The sequence below is a fragment of the Halictus rubicundus genome, unplaced genomic scaffold (genome assembly GCF_050948215.1).
Source record: "Halictus rubicundus isolate RS-2024b unplaced genomic scaffold, iyHalRubi1_principal scaffold0025, whole genome shotgun sequence".
In the NCBI taxonomy this organism is placed as follows: Eukaryota; Metazoa; Arthropoda; class Insecta; order Hymenoptera; family Halictidae; genus Halictus; species Halictus rubicundus.
In genome coordinates, this window is record NW_027488566.1 from 625,522 (window position 1) to 649,505 (window position 23,984).

The window sequence follows — 23,984 nt, forward strand, 5'->3', positions numbered from 1 at the left end:
AAAGGATGGCTCCTATTCCTAAATTACTTGCGTCAGTCGTTAGGGTGAATTGTTTTTCAAAGTCAGGGAATTTGAGAACTGGTGCGGTACATAATTTCTTTTTTAGTGTGTCAAAGCTGGTCTGCGTCTGTTCGTTCCAGTGAAACGGTACGGTCTTTTTCGTCAGTTCGGTCAATGGTTTCGCGATTTTGCTAAAGTTTCGTATAAATTTTCGATAGTATCCCGCGAGTCCTAAGAATGATTTTACGTCGGTCGGTGTTTTAGGAATTTTGAAATTTTGAACGGCTTCTAGTTTCTTTGGATTGGGCTTTATTCCTTCAGAGGTTACTATGTGGCCTAAGTACTCTAGTTCTGGCTTTAGAAATTCACATTTGTCCGGTTGCAGTTTCAATCCTAATTCTCTTAATCTTTGTAACACGATTGCTAAATTTCTGTTATGTTCTTCGATGGATTGTCCGAATATTACAATATCGTCTAGATACACGAAGCAATGTTTGTTTATAAGTCCACGTAGGGCGGTATCCATCATTCTCTGGAAAGTTGCTGGGGCGTTCTTCAGTCCAAATGGCATTCTATTATAGTGATAGTGTCCTTGGGGAGTAGAAAAGGCGGTGTATTTTTTGGATTTCTCTTCCATCGGGATCTGATGGAAACCCGAGGATAAGTCTAAAGCTGTGAAAAATTTCGCGTTTCCGAGTTGTGATAAAATGTCGTCTATGTCGGGTAAGGGGTATGCGTCCTGGTCAGTCAATTCGTTCAGTTTTCTAAAGTCAATAACTATCCTCCACTTTTGTTTGCCTGATGCGTCTGATTTTTTCGGTACCACCCAGACTGGTGAATTGTAAGGGGAATCGCTGGGTTCAATTATTCCTTTTTCTAACATCTCGTCCATTTGCTTGCTAATTTCTGTTTTGTGGCATTCAGGTGGTTTGTACGATTTTGTGTTAATGACCTTGTTTTCTTTTAGTGTTATCGTGTGTTTAGTGAGGTTGGTGCAAGGTAGGAATTCTTTTTCTAAATTGAAAACATCGATATAAAAGAGAAGCAATTTTTCTATAGGTTGTTTCAAACTGTTTTCTATATGTGAAAGTCTAATTATTTCTTTAAAGGTGGATATTTGATCATAGGTGTTAGAATTTTCAATATTGTTAGTAATTTGTTTTTCTGACTCACCACAATTGATAAAGCATACCGTGGTAGGTTTTCCCTCGAGGTACACAAGTTCGTGGATTATCTCGCCTGGTTGGATAGTTTGATTCTGAAATGTTAATATCGTGTCGTTTAATTTCAAATGATCGTTAGTGATGCTGAAGTTAAATTGTTTCATGGCTGGTAACCCGAATATGCCGTCTTCAATGATAGGAAAAGTTTCGTCTACGATATAAAATTTTATAAATTGACCGGCTATTCTAAAATTAGTGAATTCGTTCGTTCGGAATTTAGAATGTCCCATAGCAAACTGTTTGGTTTCGTGGTCGGTATAGATCTTCATTCCTGCAGGTCTTCGTCTGACAAGGTTGACTCCTGCTCCTGAATCGACGAGAAATCTCCATTGTTGTCCGGATGGGGATCGTAATAGGATTGTTGGTAGTTGCCCGGTGACGGTGTTGATTCGTAATAGTTCGTTTCTTCCTCGGTTGATACCACAGTGTTGTTCACTCGCGGTGGTCCGCGTTCCTGTGGGGCTCGCACTTGAAAATTTGAGCACTGGTTGGCGGTGTGGCCGATTTTTCCACATTTGAAGCATTTAACCTGTTGTCGGTCGATCAGCGGTCTTCTCTCCATCTGGTTGAACGGGCTGGGTCTGGTAACAGCGGTCGGCTGAATCTGCGGCGTGCGCGGCGGTACGTAGCTCTGGTATCTCTTGTTTGGAATAACGGGTGGTCTGACCATCGCTGGGCGTTGGCGACGGAATGAGTCGTGGCGTTCTTCTCGGAGGTATCTCTCCACATCGGCAGCTTCCTTTTCAGCTTCGATCAGAGTCGTGGGTTTGCTGGTGAATATCATGTGTCCGATCTCTCTTTTGAGACCGTTTATGTAGATTTTCGTAACTCTCTTCATGGTTGCCTCCATCATTACTCTTCTGGTTATGGGTTGTGGGTACTCGTTAGTAATGGCGTACGTTAGTTTATTCAAAGTTTTACGGAATCGAATGTTGAAATTCTGCACGGTTTCGGTAGCTCCTTGCTTTATTTCCCGAAGTTGTTCGTTAAATTCGTCTGCAGAAGCCTGTGTGGCTACATTAGTACGCAGTGCTTCGTAAAGCTCGGCATACGTTTCAATATTCATGTTACGAATGCTTTGTGCTGCTTTGCCTACTATCTTTTCTACTTTAATTGCTTTCAACAATAGCATCTGTTCCATACACATGCTTCGAAGTGATTTGACTTCTTTAATAAAATCTTCAACTCCTACATCATCATCTCCGTTGAGCGTCGGGATGTAACGTATGGCATCCTTGGCTCTCAGGTTAGAGCTCTGCGAGCTCGTTTCGCCAGGTGCATTTTCTCGCGTTGGGGCAGGTGGTGCAGTGGTTTTGACTTTAGATCTAATCGCGGAATCGTCTTCGGTCATGACGGAAGTATAATCCGCATCGTCATCTTCAGTCATGCTCAAGCCTGTTAGATTTCTGCCTAATATCTCAATTTCTTTAACGCGTTTCTTATTCTCTTTGTCTACCGATTGTAAAGCGGCTTCTAGCGTGGAAATTCTTTGGCTGTACATATCTTGTTGGCGAGTAATAGTCTCATTCTGTTTTCTAATTGTCTCCAATAATTCTTTCACTTGAGCGTCAGAGGTGCTCGGTTGTGGTTTACTCATGATTCTAACTGAACCTACACTGTCTCTTGAACTGTTGCTAGAGAAGCTATCTCTCCTATCACGGTATTGAGAATAAGAAGCCAGGGCTCACCTTTCGTAGAAACCCGTATCGTCTCCAAAAATCTTCCGTTGATCTTAGGTTCCCGTAGGCCGAAGTCGTAGCTCCGTTTTACACAAGATTCTTCCGGTTCGTTGATCCTCGTGCTTGTGGATTCCCGTAGGCCGAAATCGTAATTTCGTTTATCACAAGACTCGATGGATCCTGGCAGGATCGCCAAAATGTCACGTAATAATCAAGAAGAAAATATAAAAAAAAAACTTTATTGCTCAACCGGAGTTGAGTACCACTGAGTTAGTTACAAAGATTATTACAATGATTGAAATACACGGAGAACGTACGTAGGCGATACTAAAACAAAACTGAACGCTCGTGCCCTGGGGCGGCGGCCTCTTATACCGTCGGAGACAACTGACCGCTGAGGATATTTGATCCCTTCTTATCAACAGGACTTCTCCGAAGGTGGTACCGTGTGCAACGAAGGTGTTGCCGTGTGCAACGGGCCATAATCAGGTGTGGTCCCTGTCACACGAGCATCGACGAGACGAGAGCCGCCATAGTGGCGAAAAGGCGAAGAAACGTAGTGTAAGTATAGTGAAGATAAAACAGAAAAAAAATGAATACGTTCAACTTTTTAAAAATATAAAATTGATTACAGGATTTTCCACGATCGTCGCGGACACTGCTACCACCACCACCACCACAATCATCACAGTCCTCGTTGGTGACGAGTAGTTCACCAGGTACGAGGATTCTCACCCGAAGATATTCGCTTGCTGGAAATTACTTTAAATGGCTGGAAATTGGCGTGTGCGTCAACGTGGATATTGCTACCGAACTGGTTATTGGAGATAACCGAGGAAACGAAATTGTGATCCCTCAGAACGCATGGATGGAGCTGATGCGTACAAAGGGGTGTTTGAACAACATGCTGTCATCGGCGAAAAACGTGGCACAGCAACAACAACAAGAAGAAGAAGAACAATATGTAAAGATCGTCGAAAATTTAACATTACGTATAGTGGACCTCGACGGGACGTATCTCATAAAATTATCGAGTCCAACAGTAGCATTGTACGTGACTGAGAACACCATGCAGAATTTGTATAATCTGGAGTTTTGCGTGCAAAATATGTATACGCGGTTATTAGACCAAGTTCCCATGGTCATAGAAAAATTCGTAAATTTTGCTGTTGCGGCGCAAACCGTCCCCGTCCGGAACCAATCTTTCGATCGGAGTTCGTTGATCGAGTGCGAACTGGTGGCTTTTTGCGTGGACGCGATCGAAGTGCATAGGCGGAATTAAATAATTTTAGAAAATATTGTATGTGTGTGTGTGCGCGCGCGATGTTTTTTTTCCATGCAACGTTTCATCGTGGTACGACGAAAAATGGTGGGATGTTCGATTTTCTGGCATAACGTGTTGAATTTATAAACGCATAGCGGTTTACCCGTGTATTCTGGAATAAACTAGAATCAATTCTAGTTTATTCCAGAACACACGGGTAAACCTCTGTGTTAATAGATTCAACGCGTCGTGTTGAGAAAATCGAACATCCTGTCATATTTCGAAAAAGCGAGAGATGTTTTTCCATGCAACGTTTCGGCAACGGACGTTGAAAAGAGGTTATACGTTTAAAAGCGAGTCGAATCGGCTACGTTAAAAATCACAGTCAGATAAACTTTCGAGGATTTGATTTAAATCGTTGAACACTCCAAATCTCGACTTGAAAGAAATTGCGGATGTCGGTAAATTCCAACATTTTGAAGACGGTATGAACAATATGTGAGTATCAGTCAAAAATATATTGATATTAGAAACAATATAAAGCTTGCATATAAAACCATGAGTCTGGTTGGTTATACGGAATGAGTGATGGGGCCCATCAGTAATTTCGTGTAGCCAATCCGACTCACGGCTTTATGCAAGCTTTCTATTGGCTGTAACGTCAATATATTCTTTAACGAATACTCGTATACTGTCCATACTCCTCTTCTAGATGCAGGAATTTGCCGGCATTCGTAAATTCTTACAAGTTGGCTTTGGAGCGTTCGACGATCTAATCCAATCCTCGAAAGTTTCATCCATCTGTGTTTTAACATAACCGAGCCAACTCACTTTTTAATATGACCTCTTTTCAACGTCCGTTGTGGAAAAACATGCATGATTTCGCGCGCAACGTGTATTCCTTCAAATTTAAATAATGTATGTGTGAGATGATGTTTTTTTTTCATAAATAAAACTATTGTCTTTTTCATATGTCTCAATAATTATTTTTATTCGATAAGATAATTTTTATACAAACAGTTTCAGACAATTTTTCGAACGATATTCGTCAATGGGTTGTATTCCACGATGCAGTCGTGTATTATCAAACAGTAGGCGGTCGTTGATGGAGGGACATCGGCTCGACATTCGAATTCGATTCGTACATCGATCGTGGCGTTTTTAAGCGCTTCGTTTTGACGGGAACAATCCAGAACGACGAGCGGGGTATACTTTAAAAAATTCGCGACGTCGAGTAGCGCTTCGTCGTTTCCATAGTACGATTCTTGGAATTTCGCGTACATATCGTAGAGCAACACGTATTTACCTTTCTCGAAATCGATGTTTAAATCATCGTACGGATTGGTTTCCGAGTTCAAGTAAAGTCGAATATTGGCTAACTGACAATGATCGAATCGCGTAACCGTTTTCATTAAGCTGTTCCGTCGATCGGTTTGCAAAGCGAATATCACGTATCGCGGTTTTTCCATTTGCGGAGCTGTTTTTATCGCCCATGTATGCTTCGTGGTTGCTTGCAGTAGAGGATACTCGTACAGATCCCACGATCGGAAGCTCATGCCGATTGACCTGTCACTGTCTAGGATACGTAACATTGATAGTTTATGTATTTCGTCCAGCGTGACGTGTGGCATTCGCCATTGAATTTTGTACAGATCTAGAACGGGCTTCGCGTTATCGGAAGAGCCGTGCAACGCGTTCGCGTCGGTACGCGAGCGTATCAGAATCAACTCGTGTCGAGCATTTATTACGACACGTTTGTAGTCTTCGCAGAAGTCCAATAACATGCTCATAGGTACACAAAAATTGAAATTGATCGCCGCCGTGGCCGTGGCCGTTGGCTTCGGATCGTCGTTGCCGTACAACCACCCTGCATTGGACAACGCGTTGCTTCTCGTCTTGGACAGACTCGCATAATTCTTCAGGGTCGTGGTTGTACCAGGATTTCTGGACCGATCGATTTCCACTCCATTCAATTCGTAGCGTATTTCCTCGAACATGAACGGGACGGCATTGTTGTCGAGACTCGCCGTGTCGATGCGAGATTCTCCGGTCGGTAATTCGAGTTTTCCCGGCAAACTAAGTTTTCCCTCGACGTATAAGAAGCTTCTGCAGGGAAGCGTGTACAGATCTTGCTGTTGAATAGGTATCCTTATCTCATCGTTGTTTCCGAACGTTGTGTTAGCATAGGGATTGTACGTGTGCAGCTCGATCTTCGTTATACGATTGTCAAAGATCGGTGCTTTGGAGATGCCCAAAATGTCCTCGAACATGGTTCTCTCTGCCTCACTCACTGTTTAACGACGAATCCCAAAGATCGTAGATACCGTGCGTTCTCCGCGGTTAATTTCTTGCGAATCGACGCGTTTCCCTTCACGATTAGTTTCCTACGAATCGATGCGCTCTCGCCCTCGTTCAACGTGTGAAATGCCGTATTGTTATGAATTAGCATTGCTTCGTCGAACGTGTAGTCGCACCGTGATTTCTTCGCCTCGAAAATCAATCAAACGTCCGGATTGGTCAACTATACGAATCGTTAAATCGTCGATTACTCGCGCGACGATCGGAAGGTAAATGACTCGCGCGGGCGTTTCCGATAATTTATACCCCGGCGGTACCTGAGGCGCGAACTCGTGTATCGTGTGAACGAGTTTGCCATTGTCGTACGATCCGGTGGTTACGTTGCATTCCACTCGAATGATATTCACGTTAACAATGTTTACGGGAGCGTCCGACGTGTGCCACGCGTTCGGCGATAGAACGCGGTTCGTGGAAAATCCCAGGATGGATCCTACGTTGCGAGGCTTCTCGAAATTTATCCGATACCTGCTAACGATTTCGCTTTTCATGGTATTGTTGTTCGCCCGTAGTATCAGCGGATATTCGTTATCGGGGGACGATTCGCTGACATTTTTGGGAGGACGAGGATATCGCGCGCGTATCTCGCGTCTCAGGTACTCGTTGATCGCCTCTAATTCGTACGAACCGTCCGGAATAACGATCTCCTCGTCCTTCTCGCCAAAGTAGAATCGATTGTTCCCGATGTTGGCGCTGATGTTCGGTATCGTGTAATAAGTTTGCAAGTTGAGCAATCCCAGCTCGTACTCGCCGTTGCTCAGATCTATGGGGGGAAAGTACTTGGACGACAATGTGTTGCTTCTTCCCGACAACGTGAACGTAAGCGACTTTTTCCCATCCATCGGATGTGGCGGCGGCGGCGGAGAGGAGTTCGAGGAAATTTAAGTTTCTCGAAGAAATTTCACGCACAATTGTCCACACCGGCTTTCGTCGTAGTTCTGAAAACGTTCGTGATTATACGAGATCGTCGCGTTCGATCCGAAGTAACTAATCAACTCGATCGGCGGACGAAGATTGCCAAAACTATCGAAATAGTCGACGCGCGAGCCGCGTTTCACGTACGCGACCCAATGCGTTCCCGGCCCGCGACTATCGTCAAGATTAACGATACCTCGCTCGTTTATCCAAGGTCGCGTCGGTAAATTGTCGCGCATGAAAACTCCACGAAAATGTGGCAATGCTTTACAGATGGCGGTTAATTCGATATCTGTCGTTGTCGCGTCGTCTTTCTTAGAGGTTTTTTTTTTCTTAGCTCTCCTCAAGCCTTTCCCATGCCTGTACGGTGCGAGACGCACTCCGCGACCCTCCATGGCGCGATTGTGTCGCCGGGCTTCCTCCAATTGTTTCTTCGCGGTTTTCGCGGCGTTTATCGCTTTGACTACCCCCGCAGCGCCACCTGTTAATGCTCCTATAGCCGACAAAGCAGGCAACAGCAGCGGTAGAAAACCACCGCGTTTGGCGGCCGGGAGAATTCGCATTTTCTTCTTCTGCTTCTGCTTCTTCTCCTGCCGTCGTCTCCGCTGTCCCCTCAGACCCATACCTAATTTCGTTTTAGCTTTCATGGCGGTCAACACGGCGGCCGCGGCGACTTTTTCTCCGAACCTCGCGTCTTTGGTCGCTATACGCTGGAGCGCTCGATCCGCTAAAACGTTATCTGCCGCGTGACGATCGTCGAGATCTTTGCGCCGCGAATACGCTACGTCGTGTTCGCGACAGGCCGCATCCAAAGGATTGACTCCCCTATCGCCGCGGGCTAATCGCTTACGCAGTTTCGTACCAGGACCGCAGAACTGATAACCGGGGATGTGCAATTCAATCGGCAACGCGTCTACAGCTCTGTTGAAGAGTCCCTTGCCCGCAGTAGTAGTACACGGACGACGTTTCGCACGCATAGACTATTTTCCAGTCCCACCTTTAAAAATAGATTTTTTTCGCAGGGAGGGAGGGGAACAACGACTGATACCGAAGGCGTTCGTGCTCTGGTATAAATACTACACGTCCCTCCCCTCCATCAAATTGATCGGAGTATGCGTTTCGTGAGACAATCTTTAAATATTCGTGTTGTTCCAACGTGTCACGGCGAGCTTGCCGACGACGAGACGATGAGAAAACATGGCTCGTTGCTACCTCGCGACGTACGATGCGTGATAAGCGGACCATCGGGATGCGGTAAAACGAACGTTATGATCAGCCTGCTCGAGAGCGCGAACGGACTAGGATTCGCGAATGTTTACGTGTACTCGAAATCGTTGAATCAGCCAAAGTATCGATACTTGGACAAACTGTTCTCGTCCATGGGGGAGGACATCGGCTACTTCGCTATCGCCGACAACGCCGATGTAATCCCTCCCGCGGAGGCGCTGCCCAATTCGATATTCATCTTCGACGCCGTGGCATGCGACGAACAGGATATAATGAGAGAGTATTTCGCGATGGGTAGACATTCTCGCGTCGATTGCTTCTACCTGGGTCAGTCGTACGCGAGAATACCTAAACATTTGATTCGCGACAACGCCAATTTGTTGATTCTGTTCAAACAAGATGTTACGAACCTGCAACACGTTCATCGGGATCACGTAAACACCGATATGTCGTTCGAAACGTTCTGCGCGTTGTGCGTGAATTGCTGGCGAAAAAAGTATGGATTTCTCGTAATAGATAAAGACAGTCCTGTGAACGGTGGTCGTTATAGACGCGGATTTAACGAGTTTGTCGTACTGTAACGCTCGCAGTTGCTCGGTAAGAGTCGAGAAAGTTGCATCGTGTGTGCTGATTGTAAATCTCTCTCTCTCTGGATAACGATATGTCCTCGAAGGACGGTGCGAACAAGAAGCAACGAGCTTCGATCGTGAAAGAAATAGCAAAGACCGGTGATATTATACGTAAAAAGTATCGTGCGTTGAAACTTGGAAAAATGGCCACCGAGACGAATTTGCAAACGACTTTACGGCCAATCGTTGAACCGTTGAAACAGCTGGTACAAAATACTGCTCCTACTACTACAGAATCAACCGATGATGCGTTCTCGAGTATCATGGAAACACCTGCAACCGCGAAAAAACGAGGACATGAATTAAATAAGAAGAAGGGGAAGAAGGGGACGAAGAAGAAGAGAACGAGCGACGAAGCTGATTTAACGCCACTACCACTGAGACATCCGAAGAAAAAAATTAGTTTTTTCGAGGAGGATGATGATGATGATGATGATGAAGATGTTAACGAAGGTGAAGATGAGCCGATGGTACAGCAGCAGCAGCAGCATATCTTCGAGTCGCCCGCAACGAGCGCGGTATCTTTGCAATCGTCGATGCGTAATATTTTTGAGGATCCTGAAACTCATCGGGAGGAAAGCGAACATCTGTCCGAGAATCTCGGACCTTTGGCGCATGAATACTTGCATAAATTTTTTACCAGGCCGACGAAAAATTCCGACAGCGTGTACGGAGTGTATCTCCGAGATGACAAACTGATGCTCGGAAATAGCACGTTCGATGTGAACAGTAATGACGATATCATCGTTAACGGGGTAAAGTATCGAGGAACTCGCGGTCTTTACGAATTGATATTCAATAGAATACCCGACGAGAGGCTGTACACCGAGGACGATAAGAAAGCTTACAAAAGAATTCTCATTATCACGCATGCGCACCGGTGGGGGAATCAGATAATGGGGAACAAAGGCTACAAGTATAAAAAGATTATAGGACCAATGTTTTCGAGGTCGCAAAGCGGAAGGGGAATGAAAGTTCCAACTCGTATGCGTGTGACCAACAATCCGATCGATTACGTGCATTGGGACGATCCGAACGAGCTCGTCGATCGTCTGAAATTGTTAACGTCTTCGACGAGTGCCGGCCATTCCGGTCACAACAACGAAGTAATGTCGATAACACTGTCCAACACGAAAAAAATTTTGCAATACCTGTTGGGTGATTCTTATACACTTTGTCATCCTAAAACCGAATCTGAAAGTAGAATTGCTCCATCACGCAACGTTTTCGAAAAATTTTGGTTTTTGTAAAAATGCCCGATTTTGATACGAAACGACGTGTTACGCAAAAACTAAACACGCGAGAAAGTTCAAATTTGAGTCAAGAGATAGAGGGGGCTCTCCTCTACATATTCATATAGTCAATTATATTTTTATGTACTTCCTAATAGTTGTAAATGGTTGTTAAAGTTTGAAAATGTGCCGACGCGGGTACTTTGTACGCTCTATTTTTGTATTTATATGAAAAATCCTTTATCTAGCAGGAATTTACTATACAGGAATGCATTCTACAGACATTTCTGGTAAGGAAACCATTCACGAAAAGTATTTGGTTCCCTTAATGTACGAGAAGGATCAGAAAATGTTAATTGACAGCGTGTGCGCGACGCGTTCGCGCCAGACGGCCATTGCAGCCTTTTCTCGACTCGCCAGGGCCGTCGCTATGCGTAGTCGACGTTGGTACCACTCAAGTATGTCTTTGCTTACTATGCTTAATTAAATACATTTTTTTTTGTCTTTTTGGGTGCCAATCATTACAAAAGATTATAAAAATACGAGTTATATTCACATGTCATTGTGGAAATGCTTAATAAAGAAAATTGAATACAAAAACTTACCTATACGTTTAAACTTACTATACCTTTACGATGTAAACAAATTAAAAATGTTTCCGCCTTGCTTGACGCTTGTTCCTGGTATCCCGATTTTCAATAATAAGTGTCCAGCAGTAATCAGCAAGCATCGCACATAAGTCTTTTCCTTTGTAACGTTTTTCCATTGTTGAAATATCTTGATGAAAGATTAATGCTGGAACTGCATTCCTTGTTTTGATTTTAAAATAATTTCGTCATGAATATAACAAAAACAGTCCGGCTGATTTATACACTTCCGCGACATTTTATCGAGTTAATATAGTTAATTAATTAATTAATTGTGTACTTCGATCAATAAAATCGATAAAAATAGTCCCATTTACATAGTGTTTGGACTTAATTTAATCGGAAGAATCTTGAATGTCCATTGGTATTACAGTTATAAAGATAAGACAACAATTACTGAAAATAAAATACTCCAGTCACCGCATTGCTGTCTTTCCTTTCATTGTAACTATTTTGTAGTCTGTAGGCTGCAGTTTGTAAGAAAATTTCGTATGTCTGAGCTCAGTTTCGGTTTGAAATTTGTCGAAGTCAGTCGTGTTAAGCATTTTAAATCTGCATTTCTGCGCGATAAAACGTTATAAAAAACTTTATAGTTATTTATAGTATTTTAGTTTTTGTACATATAATATATGTATTTTAGTAGCTTACGTTAGTAGTGTATTTTAATAGTGTAGTGTGCGTGTGTGTATTTTTTATATATATATTTATATATTTATTTATTGATATTATTTTACATAATACAATGTCGCGAAGGTGTACAAATCTGCCGGACTCTTTCTGTTATATTTGTGGTGAATTTGTTTTAAAATCAAAATGCAGAAATATAACTCCTACATTAAAATTTGCATATGAAAATTATTTTCAATGTAAACTTGGGGATCAGGATAAATATTGGGCTCCTCATACTTCCTGCCAGCGTTGTGCCTCGGGTCTTCTAGCGTGGATGAGACGTGATACAAAGCAAATGCCTTTCGCAATACCAATGATATGGACGGAGCCTACAAATCACGTGACAGATTGTTATTTTTGTTTAACCAAAACATGTGGGTTCAACGCAAAAGGAAAGAAAAAAATGGTGTATCCGAATGTATCTTCTGCTATTCGGCCAGTTATGCATTCGGAAGAATTCCCTGTGCCTAAACCTCCTGCAATGATACCTGAGGCATTTTACTCTACCGAAGAAGAAGAAAAACAAAAAGAAGAAAAAGGAGAAAAAAAGAAGGTGAAGAATATACTGCAATTTATTCAAAAGAACCACATTTAATAACGCAGTCAGATCTCAATGATCTCGTAAGAGATTTAAATTTAACGAAAGACCAGGCAGAACTTTTAGGATCGCGACTACAAGAGTGGAATTTATTGGACAATACAACGAAAATCACCTACTTCAGAACCCGGCAGCATACATTGCAGCAATATTTTTGTATGTCCGATGACCTATGCATTTGTAGTGACATAAATTCACTTTCAAGAACATTAGGTTTTGAACATGTTCCAACCGAATGGCGGCTATTTATTGATTCATCGAAATCAAGTTTAAAAGTTGTATTACTGCATATAGGAAACATATATCCTTCCATCCCCGTTGCATATTCAACAACAATGAAAGAATGCTATGAATCTATGAAGACTTTATTATGTAAAATCAAATATAACAAATATAAGTGGAAAATTTGTTCAGATTTAAAAGTAATAGCAATATTACTCGGCCTTCAAACCGGATATACAAAATATTGCTGCTTCCTTTGCGAGTGGGATAGCAGAGCAAGAAATCAACATTACCAGAAGAAAGATTGGCCACAACGAAAAAATTAATTCCAGCAACAAAAAATATAAAACATGAATATCTTGTTGAATCAGAGAACGTGATTTTGCCACCGTTACACATAAAATTAGGCATAATGAAAAATTTTGTCAAAGCTATGGACAAAACTGGGCCTGCATTCGAATATTTAAAAACTAAATTTCCGACGATTTCTGACGCCAAAATAAAAGAAGGCATATTTATTGGACCCCAAATAAGAAAGTTAATTAATGACACAAATTTTAATAAAAAATTAAATAAATTAGAAAAACGAGTATGGACTTCATTTGTGGAAACAATCGAAAATTTCCTTGGGAAACAAAAATCAGAAAACTATGTATCCATAGTGAATAAACTTCTGAAAAATTGTGAAAAGCTAGGATGCAACATGTCGTTAAAAATGCATTTCTTGCATTCGCATTTAGACTTTTTTCCTGCAAACCTCGGTGACGTGAGTGATGAACATGGAGAACGGTTTCATCAAGATATTTCAACTATGGAAAAACGTTACAAAGGAAAAGACTTATGTGCGATTCTACTTTCAGATTCGGTTTTAGGATGACAAAGTGTATAAGAATCACCCAACAGGTATTGCAAAATTCGAAAAAAGTTTAATTTTGTTGGACAGTGTAATCGAAGAACTTCGCGAAGCCGGTATAATTATAAATTAACGCGTAGGCGCGCTCGTCGAATCAGTGGCGAGTGAAATGTCCGCTGCATGGTTACGACTCGTACGGGAAAAATGTCTATCGACAAATTTGGCATGACGTTTCGCGAAGCGAACAAACGCGACGCGACGAACGTTCATTCGATTTTCTATCCAGCGTTTAAAAGTTTCGTGCGCGACAACGCTATATGTTTGAACAACGATGTTGGCGGGGGTGGCGTTAAATCGTACGATGCGAAAGGTGGGCGGATCGGACGCGTTGCGGAGTCCCGTGCGAACGACCACGCGACTACCAAATCGTACGTCGACCTCGTTTCGAAACGGGACAACGAAGAAATCGCGTCCTCGCTTAAGAAATATGTAATGAGTCATACGATCTATGACAATGGACATGCAGGAGCATTTAATGCTGAAAAGAAAAGCATTCAGAACGTTGGCCCGCCGCTAAATCTGAACGACGCCGCCAACAAATCGTACGTCGACTCAGGCATCCTAAAAACCATGCTGGCGGTTCAGAAGGACGCCATATACATAGTGAAAAGATGGAACAAACGTAGTGGGAATTATGATAACTACTTCGATGCCAGGCGTTGTCGCATATGCTACTTGAGTGAACCCCTAAACAATGAGGATGCGACTAGCAAAGTATACGTGGATACGCTCGACGCGAGCCTAAAGTCCGAGATCCTTGGAAAAATGGTGGAAGAACTGAAAACCGTTGAAGAGACAACAAAGTCTGAAATACAGACTGAGATACACGATAGCGTTCAACGCGATATCGAAAAACTGTCGGAAGAGCTGAAAACCGCGGAAGAAACGTTAAAGTCTGAAATACAGACTAAGATACATGGCGTTCGACACGATGTTAACTCAAATATGAGATTATACGATTCCAGCATCGATGAGATCAACGCGAAAATCGATAATTTGGATGCGTTGCAAACGCAAATGAGGGAAACCTTGAAGCAGAAAATAAAAGACGAGGTGAACGACATGGTCGAGGATCGACTGACAAATTTCGGAATAAGCTTACAGGAGAGAATTAAAAAATTAATCCGCGAACATACCGATCAGCTTTGAGAGAGTACCGTACCTGTACCTGTACCTGTACCTGTACCTGTACCTGTACCTGTACCTGTGCTATCCGTATTATCGATACGATAGCATTCGTTGCTAAAATGACATCAATCGTACCAACCTTGAAAATCTGTTTCTAAAAAACGGTGGAATGGTACCGTTGTACCAACCTTGAAAATCTACCTATTTTTAAAAATGATGTCATCTTCTCCCCACCACAACTTTTAAAATTATGATTTCCGAATATAAAAATCCCGCTTCGCGAGAATCGTGTCATTGCGTGCGCGTTCACGGTCTTTGAAAAGGATCTACTCTCAATCGTTCGAACAGTAACAGTCATCATGGTGAATCCGAAAGCGGCGGGGACAACGGATCGAATTTTCGATCGCGAGAAAGACGATTCTATCGCGGCGACACCGACGCACGAGGATAACAGTGGCGGTGGCGGCGAGCGTAAAGCCATTCAGTTCGACCGAAACTTTGGGGAAATCATAAATTCGCTCAGTCGACGCATCCTGAACAGAGAAGACTCGTACTTCGACGCTGAGTCTCGACCCATAGAAAATCTGAAAGCTCCTGCCAAGAGAAACGATGCTGCGACGAAGGGCTATGCGGACGATCTCGTCGACAAGAAAGCGATAACACGTACCGGCGGTATCGATGAATTTTTCGATGCGAAGCATCTGCGTATCGGAAATACCGGAACACCGATCGCCGTCAACGACTCGGCGACGAAACTGTATGTCGACGCGTGCATCGATTTGGTGAAAACCGCGCTCGCGAACGAATTCCGCCAGAACGTCAAGGACGAGATCGATCGTATTCGTAAAAATCTAGCTCTCGATATCGGGAAACGCATCCTCAATGAGTTGAAGGATATCGAGAAACGTGTGAAACAGCATGAAGAGAAGCTGAACAAGCTCGAGGAGGAAGAAGAAGATAAAATGGAGATATCTTTTAATTATCACACGTACTGTCGCGATAAATTCATCGAAATCGAGGACAATTTGGTAGAAATGATGAAACGTGATCGGAGATCGGATCGCGACAAAATAAGTGCCATAGGGACTCTTGCCGATAAACTCAGCGAAAGACTTTCGATCGTGGAACACGAAATCCATGAAAACTGGGAAAGAAAACTCCTAAACGCGAAGAATCTGCTGCTCGGTAAAATCGATGATGTGAGGGAAACGGTGAATGCCAACAAGTTGGATCGAGGAAGGTTGTCGCTTCTCGAAGAAACCGTGCGGGATATACGCGAAAAACAATCCGATTTAGTCGACGACTATGAGCAAAGAAGACGTGGTGAAGGAGCTGCACGCTCCGGCGAGACGATTCTTCCCCCGTAGACGGGTGATCGTGCGAGGATTCGACGATCTTTGGCAAGCCGATATCGTCGAAGTTCAACAATATGCGCGAGACAACCGGGGACATCGATACATTCTCACGATAATCGATGTATTCAGCAAATATGTGTGGGCGGTTCCTTTGAAGAGCAAAAACGCGAGCGACGTGTGCAAAGCTTTTGCGGCGGCGTTAAAGAGGGATGGCAGGGTGCCGAACAACTTGCAGACCGATATGGGAAAAGAGTTCTACAACGCAACGTTTCAAGAATATCTCAAGAAACGTAACATCAAGCATTATTCAACGTATAGCACCATGAAGGCTTCCGTCGTGGAACGTTTCAATCGCACGCTGAAGAACCGCATGTGGAAATTCTTCTCGTTGAGCGGAAAATATCGTTGGATCGATACGCTTCCCACGCTGATCGATGACTACAACAATCGAAAACATCGCACCATCCGTATGCGACCCGCGGACGTAAACCGCAAAAATGCCAAGCATCTTTTATCCACCGTGTACAGCAACGTGAAGATCGCTGGTCCTGCCAAGTTCAAGCTTGGCGATCGCGTACGCGTCAGCAAGTTCAAAACGGTATTCGACAAGGGATACACACCGAACTGGTCAACGGAAATATTTAAGATTACCGCGGTGAAACGAACGAATCCCGTAGCGTACCTCTTGGCCGACTCGAAGGACAACCCGATCGCCGGCGGATTTTACGAGCACGAGATACGCGCTGTCAAATATCCTGACATATACTTGGTGGACAAAATATTACGTAGAAAAGGAAATAAAATATACGTTAAATGGTTAGGGCTGGACGCGTCGCATAACTCATGGATATCGAAAACTGCTATACTTTAATCATATTTCCACTCTTATTTTATGTAAGGATACAGCTTTCAAAATAAATTTTAAAATACGCATAATCGTTACGTCAAATTTTATTAATATCCAATCCCACATTTCTAATTCAACGTTTTTTTTTTTTTCTTTATCCCGACCATGCGATATGCTTATCGCGCATCCTGAACCACATTTTTCGCGAGAGAGGAGGGAGACGTCGTTTCATCTCTCACGCATTCTTATAAATTAACCTCGATAGTTTCACGACAAGTTACATCGCAAACGCGTCGTGTAAGAAGCACATCTAGAGTCTTTTGTTCTCAGCGGTTTTTGTCGCATCCTTCTAACGCACGGTAAGTGTAGTAACCTTTTAGAATTAGTATTTAGATGAATCGTATCATTGGTACGAATGGATTTACTTGCGTATTTAGATGAATCATATCACGCACATCATTGACATGGATGGATTTACCGTGGACAAAAATTTCGTCTGCAAAGAACTATCCATCATTGACGTTCACGACGGATCATTCAAATTCGCTGAATTTCGTTTAGACAGAAAATTTTATAATTTATCCAGCGTCGACAAACGGTCGGCACGGTTCGTCAGCGATTCGGTGCATGGAATCCCATTCAAAGATTTCGGTTTTGAAGCTTACCGGCAAAAAGATATACCTGACATTATTAAAAATTTTGTTCGTGGCTACGCGGATCCGGTGGTGGCGTACAAAGGTGGATATTACGAGAAAAATTTTCTTCAAAATATATCATCGATAAATTTGGAAACTTTTGGTTGTCCAAAGTATGATAACCTGATTCGCGATCCCGTGTATCAAATTGACCACGACGACGCGTCCTGTCGGCTTCATCGTTGGAAAAACGCTACCGGAAAAACCTATCATTGCTGCCTAAACGAAGTTCGAACATTTCGCGCATGGGTGATCAATTATAAGAAACAGGTATCGTGTAGAATACTCTTATAAGCACTTCTTCGCAACGTGGTTCTTACGTAAACTCTTTTTCTTTCCAGCAACATGATTCAAGAAATATGTAAAGAAAAAATTGATTCTCCCAACTACCGCCTCGAACGCGACAGACTAAAAAGTTTTCAAAACTGGCAGTTTTCTCACATCGTCAAACCCGAAGATCTCGCGGCCGCAGGATTCTACTGCTCGAACGAAGCGGACCGCGTAGAATGTTTCGAATGCGGCATAGAACTGTATCTATGGGAACAGGATGACGATCCCATGACGGAGCATCGCACCTGGTCGAGATTCTGTCGACACGTTTGCGGACTAGATTGCGGCAACGTTCCGATAGGAGCCGATCCCACTGCGATGGCAAACCCATCGCCCCCTCGCGGCGTAGACGTATGCGGTTATCGCTAAGCCCTACTCGTCGAAGGTAAAAATAAATCAAATAATTATGTACGTGCGCGCGTTACAAATAATTATATACGTGTGTTACAGGGAAACGATCGAAGATTGGAATGCATGGTTTATTACAAAATCGTTCTACGATACAGTTGGAATACAGTTGGAATATATAGCATAATACGATAAACAGCAATCTGAAAAAACATTTTTAGTTTTTAATCTTACACGCATGTAAAACTTTATATTTGAATAAATTTAATTCGTCAAAAACTTACCATTCGAATAATCTCCTTATCGGTACAATAAACTCCTCGTCCCAGTCTTCTGCTTCGCTCATCCATTTCTTGATGGCGCGACGCCAAGACGGCATCCTATCCATGCCCGTCTGTGGAAAAAATATTTTTTTTTTCACTTACGCGAAACAAACGATGCACTTCGATACAAAACGATGCACTCACCAATCCCGCCGCTGCCTCTTCCAACGGCTGACCGTCATCGATCATCGCACACCGACGTTTTGAAATTGATACCAACATTCTCGATACTACTTTCGCTGCTTGAAAAACACAACTGGAAATGCGTGTAGCTGTGAACCACCTTCTATTTAAACACGTCTCTCGAGCGATAAAATGTATCGCGCAAATGCAATTAACAAAAGGATGTGGTTCTCTAATGGAATAAAAAACAGTGCGATAATGAAAAACCGTTGGAGCTATCGCAAAAGTATGCGGTTCTGTCTGAGAGAGAGAAAGAGAGATCCTCTCATCAAAAATGCAACAGCTGGAAGACGTGGAAGGGAAACGACCTCTCCAGATAAATATATCGCAACCTTCAAGGCCGAATGACATTGTAGAATTTCATAACACGGTTACAATGAGTGCTAACAACATCTGGTGCAGCGATAAGAAAGCCGGCATAATAAAAATGGTTGCTCGCAAGAGCTAAACAATCTCCCGCCAAATATAATAAAAATGGCCGACGGCAAGAGCTAAACAATTTCCCGCCAAATATAATAAAAATGGCCGACGGCAAGAGCTAAACAATCTCCCGCCAAATATAATAAAAATGGCCGACGGCATAATGGCCGCCGGCGGAAATGATAAGGCAGCGATAACGTCAAATATAATAAAAATGGCCGCCGGCAAGAGCGAATAAATGGCTGTGCGGTAAGAAGACGTAAGAGCGAGAGAAACAGTCTCTCTATCTCCCGTCCAAATACTATAATAAAAATGGCGGTCGGCAAAAATGGCCGTCCGCAAGAGCTAAACAATTTCCCGCCAAATATAATAAATATGGCCGTCCGCAAGAGCTAAACAATCTCCCGCCAAATATAATAAAAATGGCCGGCGGCAAGAGCTAAACAATCTCCCGCCAAATATAATAAAAATGGCTGCCGGCGGAAATGATAAGGCAGCGATAACGCCAAATATAATAAAAATGGCAGACGGCATAATGGCCGCAGGCGGAAATGATAAGGCACCGATAACGCCCGCGCGATAAGGCAGCGATGACGTCACGCCCCGCGCGATTACCCCCCCCCCCCCGCGAGAAAATGACCCCCCTCGCCTATTGAGTTAGAACCGGCATAGACTACCTACTGACATCGGCTTAGTTGCTTGGATGTTTTGGCAAGTGTGTTGTTTTGTTGTCATCAGGCTATCTAATTTCTCAGATAGCCTGTTAAATTTATCGTCCATGGTTTTGACTTTTTGGAGTAGCTGAGCTCCTGCTTGTAATTCCTCTCTTGTAGTTGCCATTTCCTTTTTGAGTTTTTCCATTTCCATTCGGTCCTGGATGATTGCTTTGTTTTGGGTTTCGATTACAGAGATTATTTTGTTGGCCTCGTTTTGTTGCTCTTTTGTCAGGCCTATTTTGACAAAGAGCGTACGGAGTTTTTCGCATGGGCTCTGGTCAGAGTCAGAGTCCATGCTGCTGTTTGTCATGATTGAGTCTTGTGTTGAGTCGTCCTCATCAATGACTTTGGGGTCGGTTTTCGGAATTTTCTTGTTCGAGAGCGGCGTGTCCGTGTCGCTGGATCGTTGATCATTGTTCCGGTTATTGCCTTTCGGTTTTTGCCGACCTGCTCGAGAGTGTACTGAGCCTGTATCGGATTCCGTGTCGGAGCTTGTGTTTCTGTCAGACTCCGAGTTCAATTGTATTAAGTCCTGGACTTGCTTTTTTGTCTCCGCTTTTCCTCCTTCTTCCTTTACTCCCTTCCATTCATCCTTCTTCCGTTTTGTGTTTTGTTTTCTGGATACCATATTTGTTCCCACGAGTAGGGACGAAAACCAGTCGCTCTCCGGGTGACGCCCTTTCCGGGGAGGAGGCTATTTCGCTCAAGATTTCGCCAGGTGTCTTGAGGTTAGACGCTAATGGCCGGTGGACCCACCGACCGCCCGTGTAAAACACGGGACCTCTCTCACCGCGTTCTTCAGCTTAGAGGTTAAGGGTTTGTTCAGGGGGTTCGCCTCCCCGTTGGGCCGACCGGTTAAGGTAAGCCCCCCGTTTCTCCCGTTCTGCAACATACCACCAGATGTATCCGGTGGGTCGTCGCGGCAGAGGGGAGTCTTCCGGGTGAAAGCCGCGGTTATCGCAAGCAATAACACACGCATGGGCTCCCTGAGAGCCGCGGTCATCGCAAAGCGATGACTCCGCAAGAACTCTCTTTATGAGAGAGCCGCGGTTGTCGCAGAGCGACAACTCACGCAGAGCTCTCTGAGAGCCGCGGTCCTCGCAAAGCGACAACTCCGCAAGAACTCTCTTTACGAGAGCCGCGGTCGTCGCAGAGCGAGAACTCACGCAGGAACTCTCTTACCAGAGCCCCGTTAGTTACCCGAAGGTGTCCAGGTCCTACCACGTGAAGGAGGGGTTGGTGCGTCAGAGTTATACCATGATATAAGTCCCTGACGCTTATAAGACCCAGTAGATAGGGACAGAGGGAATCTCGTTAATCCATTCATGCGCGTCACTAATTAGATGACGAGGAATTTGGCTAGATTTCTATGTCTTTACAGCGCAAACTGTGAGACATTCTTCCAAGGTTTTTTCCCCTTGTTGGATTCAATTAAAAGAAAATATAAAACTTTGAATTGCATAGCAAATCTGTAACGATCCTGCCCTCGACGCAAGCCTTCCCCTGCCCGCGCACCGGCGGAGACCGCCGTGGCCGATCACACCGTAGGCGCGCCGGGCCAGTACGGACCGCGACCGCGAGAGGGCCAACGCCGCGAAGGCGCGCTCTCGCGAGTGAAGGGGAGCAGCCACGGGGATAAGTACCGCTGCCGGGCACGGTAAAAGGCAGTCCGGGTGACGAGCTACATGGTACAGTAGTGGAATACATGAACGACCAGCACGCTCCAACCTCGAGACTGCGCCTTCTCCCTCTCTCTCCTCCAACGGGTCCAACGGTGACCGCGGCGAGTGCCGCTCCCGTTGCGCATAGCCCGCTCCCCCCTACCCTCCGTTTACGGAGTGCGAGAATGGCGACCCTCCCACTCTGTCCGGTGCGCGGAGTGTTAACAGGAGCACCGGACACAAGGAGTATCTAGGCACCCTAGCGCAGGCCGTTGAGGCCCCGGGGTGTCGCGACGTCGCCGCCCCCACTCCCGTCCTCGGGCAAGTGCCCTCCCGATGCGCGGCGCTCCCACCGGCGCACCCGACCGACCGGCGCGTCCGCCGTGCCAGCGAGCACACCGTAGTCTATAAGCCGTAGCCAGTAAGCGTAGCCTAGCCGTAAATGTACTGTCGCCTTTGTATTGTCCCTGTAGCGGATAAGCCGTAGCGAGTAAGCGTAGCATAGCCGTAAATGTACCGTCGCCGTTGTATTGTCCCCGTAGCCGATAAGCCTAGCCATAAGCCGCGCAGCACGCACGCCGTGTCCGTTACACCGCCGTTAGCCCGTAAGACGCGTCCACCGCGCGTCACCCCTAGCGTGGGGACTGTAAATACGTAGACGATAAGGAAATACACAGTTTACTCAGCCGAAACACGCCTTACTCATTCGCGGATCAGGAACCCGGGCGACCGACTGTGCCGGCACGATTCTCCCGCACCGCCGAGCATTACAAATCTATTTTCAATTAGTCGTGTCATAATAGTTTGCATGTCAATGTACACGTTCTTGTCATGTATACGTTCATAATCTACAATAATAAAATATGTATACTTAGTCAATTAATAAAATTTATATTTACACTTTAGTCAATTGATAAAATAAAGTAAAATAAAATAAAATAAAATACTTTCAGTTTATTCTAAATATGTCGAAGGCCGCGAATGATTATTATTATCTCTCCAGTTATTGTTACGATTGGGTTAATTTATATTTATATATATTTTTTTATATTATTTTACGCATTTATACCGTAATCTATAAATATATTGGCGATCTCGATTGACGCTCTGAGTGCCATCATAGACATGGTGATGGTGTCTTTTTTGTTATTTTTAGCTCCTTTAGGAGCTTAATAGTATAGTCCGGTACCGCGCCTCTACAACCTATTACGATTGGTATGACTTTCCCTACTTTATTCTTTTTAAATCTATTTTTAAAAAATTCTGTTAGCCGATTATATTTTTTTATTTTTCTTCGTATGCCGTCTTTAGGTACTCCGTGTGTTCATAGCGGATAGTAAGCCGTTCCTCGTGTATTATTACGAGGTCTGGTTTGAGGCTACCTGACTGCATATCATACGAGGGTTCAACCAAAACATTTGCCCTCTTACTAATTCTATCGGCTAAGAGATTTTTTATTTCATCATGGCGTTTTATTCTTAACGGCTTTGTGGCTATGCACAGGCCTAGGATATGTCCCAATGATTCCGGTTGGCATCTACACTTACGGCAGCCTACATCCGAAATCTTTTTTGAACGGCTTAAGGCGACCTTGGTACCGATTGTATTCGTTCTCAGCCTCAGCGCGTCATTGAATCGCGAAGGCTGGAGATATTCTGGACGATAAAGCCATGTGTTACTTACGGGGTTATTTTGAAATTCTTTCACCCCGTGTCCTTGGGACTTAAGTTTTCCCCATTCCAACGAGGCCTTTCTTTTGAGTCTTATTTTCGCATGTGCAAGTTCAACCTCGTCCGCGGGCCAGTTGATCCTGAGCGAATTGGCCGTTTCCTTTAGGGCTTTGTTGAAGTTTTCTTCATTCGCAAGGGCCCTAATGATGGCCTTTAGTTTAAGCCCTGCATTGAGGGCCGCTATCTTTATAATGTTCTCCATTTTGGGAATACCCAATCCTCCGTCCCTTTTGGACGCGTACACGAGACCGTTAGCTGTGCTAACGGGGAGATGGAGGATTTCTTTGATATGGCCTCGAATGTCGGAATCTATCATCTTTAACGTACCACTACTAGGAGGGAAAGTTGTAAGTTCATAGATAAATCTCGGTAAAATATACATCACTATCAGTTTTATTTTCTGTATAGGTTTAAGTTTTAATCTTTTAACGTTATTTACTATCCTATTTATTTCTGTAAGTGTTATTTTACGATAAGTGTCTCTCCATGCGCCCATCCTAGCATCTAGATACGCAAAGGTTTCTTCCGGTCCGATGTATTGAACTAGATCCCCACCGATGTTAATTTCAGGGTTCTTTATAAACCAGCTTCTGTTGATCGCTATCACCTGAAAGCAAGAGCACTTGTCGGGTGCGATGGACATGCCCAATTCTTGCAGTTTCTTGACAAGAATAT

General features: G+C 44.0%; 1 protein-coding gene and 1 long non-coding RNA gene across 2 annotated transcripts in view; both read left to right on the plus strand.

Moving 5' to 3' along the window:
* Positions 1 to 21,289, plus strand: part of LOC143363144 (uncharacterized) — a 114,535-nt gene extending 93,246 nt beyond the window's left edge. Inside the window, exon 3 of the long non-coding RNA XR_013083754.1 lies at positions 21,222 to 21,289. This is a non-coding gene — a long non-coding RNA (uncharacterized LOC143363144). The remainder of the gene's footprint in view (positions 1 to 21,221) is intronic.
* On the plus strand, positions 12,213 to 13,537 carry LOC143363151 (uncharacterized). Its single transcript, XM_076803750.1, has 3 exons — positions 12,213 to 12,258; positions 12,993 to 13,249; positions 13,352 to 13,537. The coding sequence occupies exons 1-3, from the start codon at positions 12,213 to 12,215 to the stop codon at positions 13,535 to 13,537; spliced, it is 489 nt and encodes a 162-aa protein (XP_076659865.1).
* Positions 21,290 to 23,984: the final 2,695 nt, after the last annotated feature.

Excerpts from the sequence above, each read along its gene's own strand:
- LOC143363151 (XM_076803750.1), top strand. The coding sequence starts at position 12,213 with ATGTGGGTTCAACGCAAAAGGAAAGAAAAAAATGGTGTATCCGAAT. Across the intron at positions 12,259-12,992 it reads AAAAAATGGTGTATCCGAAT|CAACAAAAAATATAAAACAT; the intron begins GTATCTTCTGCT and ends AATTAATTCCAG. Across the intron at positions 13,250-13,351 it reads TAAATAAATTAGAAAAACGA|CTAGGATGCAACATGTCGTT; the intron begins GTATGGACTTCA and ends AATTGTGAAAAG.